Below are 15,302 nucleotides of genomic sequence, written 5' to 3' on the forward strand. Positions count from 1 at the left end.
TTGTGACCGACCGAGCTGCTGTCATGGCCCTGACCATGCTGTGCTGTGGCAGCAGGTCCAGGTGTCTCCTGTCCAGCCTGGAGACTCTGTGAGGGCTGAGATCTTGACCATCTTCATGTCCCAGTGTCCACAGTAGCTAGCACAAGGCGAGCGCAGCTAGCACAGGTGAGGCATTCTGTGAAGCGTTTGTGGTTTTTACGTTTGTTTTCTTTTAAAAATTTGTTTATATTTGAAAGTCATAATTACAGAGAGAGAGAGAGGTCTTCCATCTGCTGGTTCACTCCCCAGATGGCTGCAAAGGCCGGAGTTGGGCCAATCCGCACGCAGAAGCCAGGAGCGTCTTCTGGGTCTTCCATACGAGTGCAGGGGCCCAAGGATTCGGGCCATCTGTGCTTTCCCAGGTGTATTAACAGGGAGCTGGATTGGAAGTGGAGCAGCTGGGACTCAAACAGGTACCCATACGGGATGCCAGCTCTGCAGGCAGCCAGCCCTTTCACCTACTGTGCCACAGAGCTGGCCCCAGTTTGTTTGTTTTTAACAACTGTGTGTTGCAGGCCTCATGAAGTCTTTGATTTACTTCTTATGGGATTGGACCTGTAGCAAAACAGTAATATTAAAAATATAAATAACCATATAACTTACATGTAATACATGTAAGCTATTCATAAAAATAAAAGGCTATATAAATATTAAAATCATGAATCAGTTATGATAACTGTGTCATTCAAAATATAGGGAAACTTACTGTCAAATCATATTTTCTAAGCTCCAATTCTGGACAAAGAAGTCATGTGTGGCACACATGGTATGTAGCATTTTCAAAAAATTGATTAAGTGTGTACTATGAGAAAAAGTACATTCGGAGATCAACAATTTTTTGCAGCAAAATCTTTCAATTTTCCATGAGTTTTTGAAGTCCCTTTGTATAGGGGATCTATTTGGTCCAGCTGAGTGGACTGTTTTGTCTCTGCACAGGAGATGGTGGCATAAGGTTAAGGCTCCCTTGGAGGCAAATCCAGGCATCTGAAGAGCTGAGGTGCCCAGAGAGATGACCATGCATGAGAGAGAGCTCTTGAATACAGGACAGTTGCTTGTCACTCACAGTTTGACTTTGGGCTCTCTCAGAGATCAGAACTAGGGTGCTACACTGACCGTTTATATCCAAGAAGGCTTGGAGTAGTTCTTTGAAGCTTTGTGGACAAAAGCTGAATCATCGTTCTTTGGTTTAATCCTCAAGAAGTCAGGTAACATTACGGTGCACAAGGAAGCACAGAGGAGGAAGAACCTGGGGCTGAAAATGCCCAGGAAAACAGGCACAGAGATGGGGATGAGAAAACCACTCAGTCTAAACTTGGTTGACTTACTACTTCTGTGTGGTTTGGGGTACGTTAAAAAAAAGATTTATTTATGTATTTGAAAGTTGGAGCTGCAGAAAGAGAGATTTTTGTCGGGTGGTTCACTCCCCAGATGTCCACGATGGCCAGGCTGGAGCCAGGAGCCAGGAGCCTCCTCAGGGTCTCCCATGTGGGTGACAGGAGCCCAAGCACCTGAGCCATCTTCTGTTGCTTTGCCCAGGCTGTTAGCAGGGAGTTGGAGCAGAAGGGACGTGAACCAGTGCCCATAGGAGGTGCTGGGGCCTCAGGCAGCAGCTTGACAACCAGTGATGCCCAACACCAGCCCTGGAATACATTTTTTTTTAAAGCAGAAAACTTAGAAGGAAGTGGTATTGTCGCTGCCTTCTTGAATGTAGTAAGCTGCACATGCCTGCATAGAGAAGTTTCTGATGATGGAAGGACATAAAGCTTTGAGGGAGTGAGGCCTGAGGACTGTGTTAGATCCCAGTCACCAGCTGTGATGGGGAAAGGGTTTGCAGCAATAACCACGGCAGGATGCTGCTGACATCTTTGTGGAACTGTGAGAATAGAAGTGGAGAAAAGCCAGGGGGCAGCTATTAGGCACAGGCGCTGGCCTTGACCAAGTACTCAAAGTTAAATGCTGTTCCAGGATTTTTTATTTTCTACATAACAAGCTAGGGACTTAGACTGTGGGGTTCCCTTCTATGAAAAAATGGCCAGAAATAAATTAATTCTTCCTCCCTGTCCGTATCTTTTCTCCTCTTTACATCTCTCTTCCTTGTACAGAGAAGCGTACACCTCCAATTAGTTTGAAAACTCTCTAACTTCGTCTCCCAACAGGATTAGACCTGCTCAGAGTAACTAGTGTTTTGTATCTGATAAATAACAGGATTACAGCAATAACCGCTGTCAGCATTTTTCTCATTTAAACAAATAAAGCTGACAAATGATGAAGTTCTGTGCTGCTCCGTTATGTTTAGTACATGCAGAGCAATTATTCATCTGCTGCCAACATTAGTCTATCTACAACTAAACCATCCAGCAGTGTAGAAAGCTTATTAGCATATCAGCACCATAGTCATATTTTTATATTCTGTAAGATTCTACTCCATAACAAAGGCTGATGGTTATAATTTGCACAATAATTTAAAGGGCTGGACTTTTCCATGCTGATTAGAGTTATGCAAGTTATTGGGTGTGATGCTATTCTTATTTATGAGATGACATCTTTTATTTGCCTGGCGTCTGTGCCCCTGTAGCATCTTCTATGAACAAGATAGCTGCTTGCATAGAAGTCGAGAGGTGTCTCTACAGGCAGTGCTGTGGGATGAACATCAGTGGAGCAGGAGCTGGAAGGGTTTCCGTAAAGAGAATTGCTTTCTTTGGCTCTTTCTCGTGTGTGGATGTATGTCATGCATAAGATGGGTGGGTGGGTGGGTGGATGGAGAGATAGATGCTGATACACATATAGAACATACCTTCTATATTACACACACAGATGCAGGGCTAGGGAGACTCCTAGGTAGGGACAGATAGGACAGGTCTCCAGAGATCAGAAAGATATTGAGCTTCCCCCTTCTTCTTCCTCATTTCCAGGAACTAGAATTTCTCACCCACACCCAGATGCAACCAATTACAGTCCCTTTGTGCCTGAGTTCCTTCAACCCAGACCCCTTTCCATACCCGTGCTCAATACCCTGCACTAATCCTTGCATATACTCTTACACATGCACAACATATGTAAACGTGTGTGCATAGGTGCGTTCCATGTATGTATCACTTAAAGAGGGAAGATTTGAGAAAGAATGTGCTATATGTTAAGAATTTTGTCTTACTGATCAGGCATTTCTTGTTATGGTAGGGGAATGTATAATGGCTACAAAGTATCTGATTTTCCAACTCTGAGTTTTAAATATTCTTTTTTCTTTTTTAAGATTGATGGATTTATTTGCAAGAGTTAGAGGGGGAGAGACAGAGATATAGAGATGGTCCCAGCAGCTAGGGTTGGGTCAAACCAAAACCAGAAGCTGGGAGCTTCATCTGAGTCTCCCACATGGGCGGCAGGGACCATCTTCCACAGCTTTTCCCAGACCATTAGCAGGGAACTGAGTTGGAAGTGGAGCAACTGGGACAAGAACTGGGGCCCATTTGGGAAGCCACCATCACAGATGGCAGCTTTACCCACTGAGACACAATGCTGGCCCCATGCGGCATTCTTATGAATGGAGAACATGAGAAAAATACAAGTGTGCTGGAAGACATTTTAACCTGTCAAGCTCATGGGTTGTGTCTTTGAGACCCTGCCCCCGAAGGGGAAGAGTATTTTGCATGCTCCTGGTCCTGTGACGGGGGACATCTGCACATGACAGGTGCTCCACCTGCTAGGTGGATGCACTGACAGGGTGTTCTGGCTCTTCCTTTTGACTCCTCGAAGTAGAATCATCTAGCACATGCTGCTTACGGAGGAGACGAGGTCTTCTCCACAGCCTCCCTCCTGTCCGCACCTGGTCGCCTTTCCTTTCTAGCATAGGTGCTCCGCTCAGTCTTCCTGCTGTCCTAACAAACCCCAGACCTTTTCTTAACAAAATCTTGCTTCGTCTTCCCTTTCGGTAATGCTCTCTCCTCTCCTGCCACGCGTGCATCTCCTCTAAGCGCAAGGAAATGAAAGGAGCAGCAACCGTACAAACGGCGACATCAGCCCTCAGGCAGCCTTCCTCTTTTCCATGAAGGAGGCAGCGCTCGCCTCCCTGCCAGGGAAAGCGTGCCGCCTTAGCTGTGAGTTGTCAGCCGTGACCAAGATGATTCTCTGCTTGTGGGTACCGCAGATTGTACGTGGTGATTTTGGTGGCCGTGGCTACCTCTCATCCCGCGCTATACATAACGCATTATTGACTGGTAGTTGGAAATGCTTCCCCACCCTGACTGATCGTGCGCTCCCATTTGTCATTTGTCCTTAAAGTCTGCCACCAGCCCAGATGTGATATTCCAGCGCCTCCACCAAGACTCTTTAGTTCATTTTGATTATATTGGTGCTTGTGCCCCCTGAACTGGTTTTGAATGTAAAAGAATCAGTATAAATAGGAACTTGATTTTTCTCCAGATATTCCAAGTGCTGATTTTACTTTCCCTAATGAAGTATAAGTTCTGAAAATACAGGCTCAGAGTTGAATTGTGGAGGGTCTGGTTTGGGTTCACAGAGCAGAGCCAAGTTCAAACACCTAACCTTCCATTGCCAAACTCTCTGACCATGGTCTAGGGACTTAACCTCTCAAAAGCATAGTTCTCTTGTGTGCAAACTCAGGGGACAGTGGCTCAGGCTGTGGGCTGTATTGTAGAGCTGTAACAAGTGATTCAGTTCAAAGCTTATGATGTTAGGCAAGTAAGCAGAGTTCAAGAAGCCTCACTTCTTCTTCTATCCCACTGCCTACCCTGGAGCAGGGCACAGCTTCAAGGAGCATCTGCCAGGTTGAAGGCAGTGCTGGCTGTGAAAGCTCTTGACCCGTTTGTGATGAGGCGACTGATCTGACTCTTGGGGACAGTGACTCTTTCCTCCCTGCTACTCCATGTAACATGACTGCTCTTCCAGAAAAAGGCTGTCTTCCATCAGAAGTATGGAGGAGTCTTGCACACCCAGTTAGAAATGCCAAGTATATTTTCCAGATGTTGGAAGGAGAGTGCAAAATAATTTTTTTGACAGGCAGAGTGGACAGTGAGAGAGACAGAGAGAAAGGTCTTCCTTTTCCGTTAGTTCACCCTCCAACGACCCCTGTGGCCGGCACACCGCGCTGATCTGAAGCCAGGAGCCAGGTGCTTCTCCTGGTCTCCCATGCAGGTGTAGGGCCCAAGCACTTGGGCCATCCTCCACTGCACTCCCTGGCCATAGCAGAGAGCTGGCCTGGAAGAGGGGCAACCGGGACAGAATCCGGCGCCCCAACTGGGACTAGAACCCAGGGTGCCGGTGCCGCAGGCAGAGGATTAGCCTGCTGAGCCGTGGCACTGGCCTAAAATAATTTTTTTTAAAAAATTATAAGATTGAGGTGAGGCAAGTGTTTGGCCTAGTGCTTAAGAAACATCGGAGTCCATGGGTACCCGGCTGTGCTCCTGACCAGCTTCCAATTAAGGCACACCCTGGGCGGCAATGGTGATAGTTCATGTACTTGGATCCTTGCCACCCAACCCAGGGAGACCTGGATCCAGTTCCCAGCTTCCAGCTTTGTTCTGGTTCTGTCCCAGCCTCTGATGGCATTTGCAGAGCGAGCCAGGGAAAGGGAGCTTGCTAGATTTCTGTCTCTCCAAAAAGATAAAGCTTTAGTGTTTCTGTCTCAGTTCACAGGTCTAGCCTTAGCCCTGCCTTCCCTAAAAGTCTGTCTTCTGCTTCCACCAATGAAATGGGCACCTTCCTGCATTCGTATCCTGGACTCAGTTCAACTGGTCTGCTCCCAGGGATGCCCACTGTTTCCTTTGGACCGCACTGACTTTGTTGTCCTCAGTCCTTGGAGCAGCTGCTTGGCTCTTTGTTGGACCCTCAGGCTGCACGCCCTGTCCTGTACACATTCACTCTTGTCTGTCTTCCACTGCCCCTCCTCAGCTTCCAAACCCAGTCCTGTGGGTCTTTAGAGCACCTTGGGAGTGTATGTCTGCCTTTGGTGTGCAGGAGCTTCCTCACTGCAGATTTTCACAGACAGAGAAAGAGCCCCAGGGCAGGGTACCGTGAGAACTCCTCAACCACACTGGAGCCACATCAGTCGGTAATACTTTATACTTATGCTTTCCAGCTTTGCTCAGTTGTTGTAATTTAATTAGAAGTAATATATCCTTGTCAAACTAATTAAACCCATGCCTTGATTAAACAAAGAATTGTTTAATTAAAAAGAAAAGGTTTGGCTAACCTTAACTTTCTGTTGGAGGGATACAGTGGCCTCGGCTGATTTTTTTCTGTCTGTCTGTCTGCAGGCTTGAAGGTTCGGGAGGTGTTCATCAACGTCACCAGACAGCAGGTGGAGGACTTCCACGGGCCGGAGGACTACTGGTGCCAGTGTGTGGCCTGGAGCCACCTGGGCACCTCCAAGAGCAGGAAGGCTTCTGTGCGCATAGCCTGTAAGTAGGGTGGGCGTACCCGGTCCTGTGCGAACAGGGACAGGAGTTAAGTAAAGCTGAACTTGGAGATGCCAGGAGCCTCTGTAGAATAAAGACTTGGGGAACTGCACAAAACCACGAGAATTGTTTCTCCCTCTACTAAATTTACTCTCCTTGGTGATTTCCTCCAGAGCAGAATCAGCCCATCAGCTTGACTCCGATTCTGCCTGGACTGTCAGTGTGCAGGTGTCTCAGCCATGCAGGAGAAACTGTTCTTTAGGCAGGTGCCCACACACGTGGACGCTGCTGCTCCCCATCAGTGACTGAGTTCAGAGGGCACTAATGGGAGACTCTGGGTGATGACTGCTGACTGTGCATCCCAGCAAATCCGCACAAATAAGGCATCAGAGACGTTAAGGGATTTTTATAGCTGACTGTTAAATCTCGTTCTCCCCCAAGCTCTTTATTTTATTTTATTTTTTTTTAAATGTATTTATTTATTTGAAAGAGTCACAGAGAGAGATAGAGGAGAGACAGAGAGAGAGGTCTTCCACCTGCTGGTTTACTCTACAAATGGCCACAACAGCCGGGGCTGGGCCAGGCCAGAGCCAGGAGCTTCATCCAGGTGTTCCACATGGATGAAGGAACCCAAGCACTTGGGCCATCTTTTGCTGCTTCCCTGGGTACATTAGCAGGGAGCTGGATTGGAAGTGGAGCAGTTGGGACTGGAACTGGCACCTATATGGGATGCCAGCACTGCAGGTGGAGACCCAAACTTCTATGCCATGTTGCAGCTGGATTTTAAAACTACATCCATTTGATCTAAGTAGAACTAAAACACACACAAGGAAAGTAAAACAAAGGAAAGAAAAAAGTGGCATTATAGAAGGGTCCAAGATTTCTTTATCATACTTCACAGCATAAATGGGGAAAAAAAGATTTATCAAAACCTCAACTTTTAAAATGCCTTCAGACTACTCACCCTGCTTATCCCAACCTCATGGAGTCCCAAAAAACTTTCTTTGTGTGCCCAGGAGTGTAAAAACCTCTCCAGAAAGAAACAGGGTGACAGAGGGCGGAGATGGTTATTGTTGTTTTACTCAAAAGCTGCCTTTTGAGAGTGCCATGAAGAATACAGGACAAGAGGGATTTATTTGCGGACTCAAGGAGTTCTTCATCAGATGTTGATGGCTGGGGGATTCAGAAGAGAAGTGCATTACAGTTTCCAGAGACATTTGTGTTTCTGGGGAAAGGAAATTGTCCTCTTAAAATATGCATTTCACCTTGACTGTACTTGCAGTCTGGGGTTTGTGTCCTGGATGTTCCCTGGGCCATCATAGGTGGGGAGAAGGATTCCCTGGTAAACTGTGCTCTTGATCTGAGCACCGTGGGGAATATTTTTCTCTGTGGTTGCTTCGTTAATTTTAGCCAACAACTATTCTATGACTTTCATGTAGCAGGTCAGATGAACAAGGAGATGTGTTTGCATTTGCTTTCCTCTTAATAAGGCCGGGTCTCTGCCCCCTGCGTGACCACGGTCAGGCCAGCCTGGGTATTTGACCCTAATCAAGACAAAGCAGTATCTGCCTGGTTCTCTGCCGTGAGAGGCCGAGCAGTGGAGGGATTCCAACCCAGGTTCCCTCCACTGCGTTCTCAGCTTCAGCTTTCCCGTTCATTTTCTTCCTTCTCTTCCCTAAGGCCCACATAACCTGTTCTCTGAACTAGCTTCTCGCTGGTCTGTGTATCTCCTGTCTCTCTCATGTCCATTCCTCAGGGTCTGGTGCCTGCAAGAAACCACCAGAAGCCTCCGTAAGGGAGAAAAATCTTTGTTTTTCCTTACAAAGTTTGATAAGGAATGAGTCAAGCTCACCCTTATCAGTCTCCCATAACCTGTGACCACACACACTGCTGTTCATCCTCCTCCGTGCCCTGTGGTTCTGCCCGTGGCCCCTGCTCTCCGACAGGTGCCTTTGCTCCTGCCCTCTCCAGTTTCACACACAGTTGGCATGGTTGTCAAGCAACCAGACTCAGGAGCCCTATCAGTTCCTGGTGTCAGCTCCACTTCTTTGCAGTTTTGTGATAGTTAAGGATTTATTTCATCTCCCTGTGTCTTACTGTCTTCATCGATAAAAGGGTGCCTACCTCAAGAATGATTGTAAGAGTGAGAGGTATTGATAACTGCGCGGTGTTTAAAACTATGCCTGGCACAGAGTTAGTGCGATTGATCTGTGTATGATTGATGTATTTGTCTCCCATAACACCAGCATCGTTCACCTGTGGGTGTGTTCATCCCTACTGAAGCTAATGGAATTGAATTAAAATTTTAGTGTCTTAGTAATTTTTCTGCAGAGTATGGGTATATGGACTCTTGATAAAAACCCATTCTAAGTCAGCCTCACATATCCAACTCTCCCAGGCATGATAGAATCAAAGAATTTTAAAAGTAGAGAACATTTTTCGATTACTTCCTACCTTTTTAGAGCCATAAAATACTTTCAAAGAAATAATCGCACAAATCTCTTTAGAGAATAGAAGACTCATTTTGGCATTCTTGTGTGGGATATGCACATATAGATGTGATTTTCAAGAGGAAAAAATCAGAATCTCATTAAAATCTGTGCTATGCAGTTCAGTTAATGTAATTTCTAATAATGTTTGCAATATATTTTTAATTTCTTCCCATGTAGCAAGTGAGACATTCCTTAATTTATTTAAAATTATTTATGCAAGCCCAGACATGATTTGTCATTAAATATCGCATTTGACTTTGGGACCAGTATATATTAAAATGTAAATTGAAATTTAACTAGTGTAAGACATCCCAAAGGCAGGGTCCACTGCCTTTAGGATGTTGTGGGGAATTTTTTCAATTGGCATGCAGGAAAAAAAAAAATCTCAGAAAAAATTGCTTTCATGTTTTATTGGGATAAGAGATTTCTAGTTGCTATTTGTAAAAACTTTCCAGCAAATAACACATGGCACATGAGGATATTCTTTATTCCCAATAAATGAAAAGCTAAATTGGATGTAATTGTCACTGTGTTTCTTCTTTTTAAGATTGGTTTTTGAAGTACTACAGATGCCTTAATATGCTAAATGAGGATTTTGATAGATGAATGTAGCTTATGAATCCAATGACAGTCATCTAGGGGGAGCTTTGCAAAATTACTATCATTTTTATATTATTCATTAAATTGTTGTAGTTCAACATTACAGCTCCTTATGCTTTCTATATTTAATCTATGATCCATTAAGAGCTGAAATGTAAAATAGCAGTGAGCAGGGGCCAGCGTTGTGGCGTAATGGGTTAAGCTGCCACCTGCAATGTCAGCATCCCATATGGCCACCAGTCTCAGCTGCTCCACTTCCAATCCAGCTCCCTGCTGATGTACCTGGGAAAGTAGCAGAAGATGACCCAGGTCCCTGCATCCACGTGGGAAACCTGGATGAAGCTCCTGGCTTCTGCCTGGCCCAGCTATGGCCATTACTGCCATTTGGGGAGTGAACCAGCTGATGGAAGATCTTTCTTTCCCTCCCTCTCTTCCTCACTGCTGCCTTTCAAACATATAAAAATAAATCTTAAAACAAAAAAATTGTAGTAGGCAAAACCATCATGGCAGCTGAGACATTCAGCTGAGAAAGTATTTGCTAGCATGTCTTGATGTGGTCATATGGGCTAAACTCTACCAAAATACCAGGAAGCATAGGAAATGGGAGTACTTAGAGACAACCCGATTTTAAAAGGATACAATATGACACCATTATTCTATTTATTTTTTATGACTCATATATTTTTTGTGACTCATGTATTGGAAATGGACCCACATGGGTTATTTGTTAAATAAAAGCCAGGATCCTGGCTTCCACTGATAATTCTGATTCAGTCTCTAGCAGAAGGGCCCAGAAAAGCCCAGAAAGCTGTGTTTGCATCAAGATAACCAGGTAGTCCTCTGGGATATCTTGCCCAGGGATTTATGTTTCTTAAACATTAGCGTGCATGCAGATCAACTGCCGTTCTATCAAAATGCTGATGATTAAGTTAAGATGATTCAGTAGATCTGCTCTAAGGTCTGAGATTTTAGATTTGTGGTGAGCTTCCTGGATGCTGTTGTAGCCAGCTGGTGTATGGACCATAATTTTGAGTAACCAGACTCTGAAATACCTTTATGCAGAACCATTTGGGAAATGTTGACTTAGTCCACTCACCTAGCTTCTTTTTTTTTTTAAAGATTTATTTATTTATTTGAAAGTCAGAGTTACACAGAGAGAGGAAAGGCAGAGAGAGAGAGGGAGATTGAGAGATCTTCCATTAGCAGGTTCACTCCCCAGATGGCTGCAACAGCTGGAACTGCGCCAATCGGAAGCCAGGAGCCAGGAACTTCTTCTGGGTCTCCCATGTGGGCGCAGGGGCCCAAGGACTTGGACCATCCTCCACTGCTTTCCCAGGCCACAGCAGAGAGCTGAACAGGAAGTAGAGCAGCTGGGTCTCGAACCAGCGCCCATATGGGATGCCGGCACTTCAGGCCAGGGCATTAACCCACTGCACCACAGCGCCGGTCCCTCACCTAGCTTCCTAACACCAGGGTGAGTTACTTACTTGACCTAAGGTGCTCTCGGTTGATTACAGACATGGGATCAGATCATGGATTTCTCACCCTACCCCACCCCAGCATGGCCTTCAGTGTTCATGCTACAAGGCCATGTTGTCTCTACCTTGTTAAATAGTGGCTTGAGAGCCATCATGTGAAGGTTCATGAGCATTTTGTGCATTTGAGTGGGTTGTTTGAGGACAGCATCGATTCCTCTCCTTTCTTCTTCTGTTTATGAGTACGTTGCATTCCTTCGCACAGTTAAGTTTCAGTGTGTGGCGCGTGCACACACACACACACACACACACGTGCATGCTCCACTTTAGGAGCCAAAGTGCCTGTCAAGCTGTTGTTTTTTTCCATAATGATTCCACACTGTGTCAGGGAGATACCGGCTGCCCATCCAACTGCCTGGGGCTGGAAATAGCCGAGGCCTAGTTTCAAAAGTGATTTTACAAAGGTAAAAATAAATAAATAAATCCAACCCACAGCTCCCCCTACGATGCTGGCAGGAGCCCGTCTCTAGGGAACAACTCCCACAGGTCCTCTCATTTGTGTGGTTCAGTGGGGCTGGAGGAGGATGGGCACAAGGCAGCATCTGTCACTTCTGGGGCTGGACAGTTGTCAAAACCTGGAATATTCAATCATTTGTCGTTGTTTATTTTCACGGGAGAACATTTGGCTGTGTAGCTCTTTCTCTTCCTTGTTTTTCTTCCTCTTCATCTGCTTATAAACTGTTGTGCTTCTGTCGTTAACCCTTGGGAAGTCAAACTCTTGTTGATGCTTGGGACGTATCTACAGTACTGCGGTTAGAACTGGGGAAGAAAATTGGGGAAGAAGGAAACAGTTGCCTCTCAGAGTCAAACCTGTTGGCCATGTAAAAGAAAACAGCAGGAAACCACTATTTTGTTGATTTTTAAAAAATCTATAAAATGTGGTATGTGCTGGATATAATTTAAATATGCTGCCTATTCGAGACACCTCCAAAATATCTATGCAGTTTAGCCAAGAGTGAAGGAAGAAATTAGAAGAAAGTCTCATTTCAAAACCATGATACTCACTGCTTCTTTTATAAGCTCATAGTAAAAATAGTGGTTTTGTTCATTTGCTTTTGGAGGGGCTCGACTTTTTTTGAAAACCATGAGAGGCATCCAATTAAACCTTGATACAGTGTTCAGCTTCATGGCTTTGATAAATAATTTCACCTTCCGAGAACTATCATTGCCCCCTGTCTCCAGCCTGCGAAATTAAATATACATAACTACAGGCACACCTCCCTGGCACTAAGATTCAGCCTAAACCCACATTTCCAGTCTTATCTCCCATGACATCCGTGTGAGAGTCTGCACCTCCGCTGAGTGACATGACTGAGATGCCTAGATTCTGGGACATGGAAGTCACTTTTCCACTCCCTGATTTGTTGGTATTTTTCCTCCCTGGAGCCTCTTCTCAGTCTTATCGCTCTCACTTGGGTGTGTTTCCATCCAATCCCCCTGGACAATGCCCATCTTGCGTGCTATGTCCTTCACAAAACCTAGCTTAGCAAATCATTTAATGCTTTTTGACCTCAACAACCTTCCACTAATGAAGCCATTGAAGGCTATAATCTCTAGTATACCAGGCTTCAAAACTCCAAAATTCTGTGAATTTTATTCACAGAATTCTGTGAATTCTATTCTTAAAATTCTTACAGGGGCCACACAAAATTCTGTGTGTGTCTTTGACACCTCAGTGCATTCGCTTAGTACATCTCCTATGATATTTAACACAAGTTGAAGTTACTTGTAGATTAGTTTTGCTCGTCAGATTATAGCCTGCTTTAAGATTCGACCTGCAGTGCCCTCATTTTCGTGACCTCTGAGCCCAGAGCAGAGCACTATATGTCACCTGTGTGTCACCAACGTCGATTGGATTGGAAAGCCACCTTTTGTTAGCTATACGGCATGTGCCACGGTACTAACCAGGCATCTGGCTTCTTCGCACATCTGCATTTCACAAGGACACTCACGTCAGGATCATCTTTGTCCTCCCTTATTTGTGCACTCCTGATAATCTGTGGCACTCTGAAGAAGAGGTCAACAAGGGAAAGGCGAGTAATGCAGCATTGCAAACACTTGACTCTGACATGCATTGCATTGCACTGCTCAGCATGGTCTCTACTGCTCCCTTCCTCCCTGTGCAGAGCATAGAACACATTCCCAGATTAGAGAAACTGGTGTTAAGACCAAGCTTCCATACGTAGGACACGTCTCGCAGATGCTGAAAGCCTCCGTCACTTACCCAGGGAGAAAGGGCACAGTATTTCTCGACCCAAGGTCAGTCCTCTCCTCTCCACTGGCATTAATGTACAAGAAGACCATGGAAGGATGTGAGAGTCTGGGCCCTGGCTAAACTGGTGTACTGCGTCCGAGCACCTAGCCAGGGAAGGGAAGGAGTGCTGACTGCAGCCTACAGTCCTCTAGCAGAGAATACACCTTGGAATATTGTTGCACTCACCTGAAGGAATGGCACAAAGGTGCAATTGTCCAAGCAAGCTTTGTGCTCATGGTGGTTCTGTTTACACAAACATGGCACATAGGCCTGTGGCAGTCACTTGTGAGACTCCCCCTGTTAAAGAATGAAGAGTCATTCTTGCAAACTGTCGGCAGCAGGATCTTGAATCAAGCGCGTGGTGCTGTGCGGCTGCAGGGGTCACACACCTTGGAAGTTAGTCCTGAGAAGTCAGTTTACACCACGAACGGTTATAAAGAAAAAAAATAATTGGCCTAGAAAATGTAGAGACACATTCAAACTTTCTCATGTAGAAAAGGGAATGGAACTTTTTGCTCTACAGCCAGAAGCAACATCACAGGAATTAGGGGTTCCGGTGGCTTATTTAGGGTTGAGCTACAGTCCGAAATGCCGAGTGATGGAACATTCTTCCTATGGCTATAACGCCCTATCAACTGAACACAAGCAAGCAGAGGATGCCCAGGGTACCTCAGAAAGCTTATGGAAAAATGAAAGCATGTTTATGTTAGCATAAAAAATTCTTACAGGGGCCAGCGCTGTGGCGCAGTGGATTAAAGCCCTGGCCTGACTCGCCGGCATCCCATATAGGCACCGGTTCAAGAGCTGGCTGCTCCACTTACCATCCAGCAGCTTTCTGCTACGGCCTGGGAAAGCAGTAGAAGATGGCCCAAGTCCTTGGGCCCCGCACCCACGTGGGAGACCTGGAGGAAGCTCCTGGCTTTGAATCGGCACAGCTCCAATCATTTCGCCATCTGGGAAGTGAACCAGAGGATGGAAGACCTCCTTCTCTCTCTGCCTCTCCTTTCCTCTCTCTCTGCAACTATGACTTTCAGATAAATAAATATTTAAAAAACATTCTTACAAACCTTGCATGTGGCAGATCTTCATGTTCACAGAAAATTCCTATTATGGAAAAAATGCTTGTATTTTAATTTTATCTACACCAACAGAAGCTTAACTTTTGATTTTGTTTTTATTTTATTTGAGAGTCAGAGAGACAGAGAAAGAGGGGCAGAATGCTTCTTTCCACCGCTTCACTCCCCCAATGCTCTCAGTGGCTGGACCTGGGCCAGGCTAAAACCGGAATCCCACATTGGTGGGAGGGACCCAATTACTTGAGCCTTCCAAAGTGCACTAATGAGCAGGAGGCTGGGATCAGGAGCAGAGATGAGATTCAAGTGCAGGCACTCCAGTGTGGGACATGCACATCTTAACTGCTTAACTCGAGGTCAAAGATCTGTCCCCTGAACATCTTTTAATTCCATTTCTGCGTGAGCTTTTTGATGCATCCTTTTATTTGCTTCTGAAAATGCCATCTGCGCCTGGGACACTGCTGCGAAGCTTTGTGGACATAAGAAGTCACAAGAGAGACAAAGCACGTCTTTTCGAAGCACCTGCTGTATTTCTGTTTAGGTCATTAAAAGTAAATATAAAAACAGTATATGGAGTAGAAGGCAAAATTTGCATGAATTTGGGAGCTGCACTTTGTACGTGTCTGTTCTTTCTAGGCTCCACGCGTAGATGGCCTGGGGTTATGTTTTGTCCCCTGTGTAGGGATGCTTCAGTAGAAAATGTGGGAAATGCTGAATTGTAAGAGACTACGGTACCAGGAATAGAATAGAATGATTTGTAAAGAATGGATACACATTGTCCTACATTTGTTTCGCATACGCACAGTTGAAAGTACCAACCTTAATATCTGGGACCAATAAGGGCAGAAGTGCACTGCTTATCTTAGTGTAGATGGCGAAAAAGGAAATTTCCCAGAACA

At 45.4% G+C, this 15,302-nt stretch overlaps 1 protein-coding gene across 9 annotated transcripts in view; it reads left to right on the top strand.

Moving 5' to 3' along the window:
- UNC5D (unc-5 netrin receptor D) overlaps nucleotides 1-15,302 on the top strand; it is a 582,366-nt gene that overhangs the window by 345,400 nt on the left and 221,664 nt on the right. For all 9 annotated transcript variants that reach the window (XM_002709540.6, XM_051833981.3, XM_089327353.1 and 6 more), the window contains exon 3: nucleotides 6,309-6,452. In XM_002709540.6, the coding sequence (XP_002709586.1) occupies nucleotides 6,309-6,452 (144 nt within the window). The remainder of the gene's footprint in view (nucleotides 1-6,308; nucleotides 6,453-15,302) is intronic.

The sequence above is a fragment of the Oryctolagus cuniculus genome, chromosome 2, assembly GCF_051225735.1.
Source record: "Oryctolagus cuniculus isolate XC-2025 breed Fujian yellow rabbit chromosome 2, ASM5122573v1, whole genome shotgun sequence".
NCBI lineage: Eukaryota > Metazoa > Chordata > Mammalia > Lagomorpha > Leporidae > Oryctolagus > Oryctolagus cuniculus.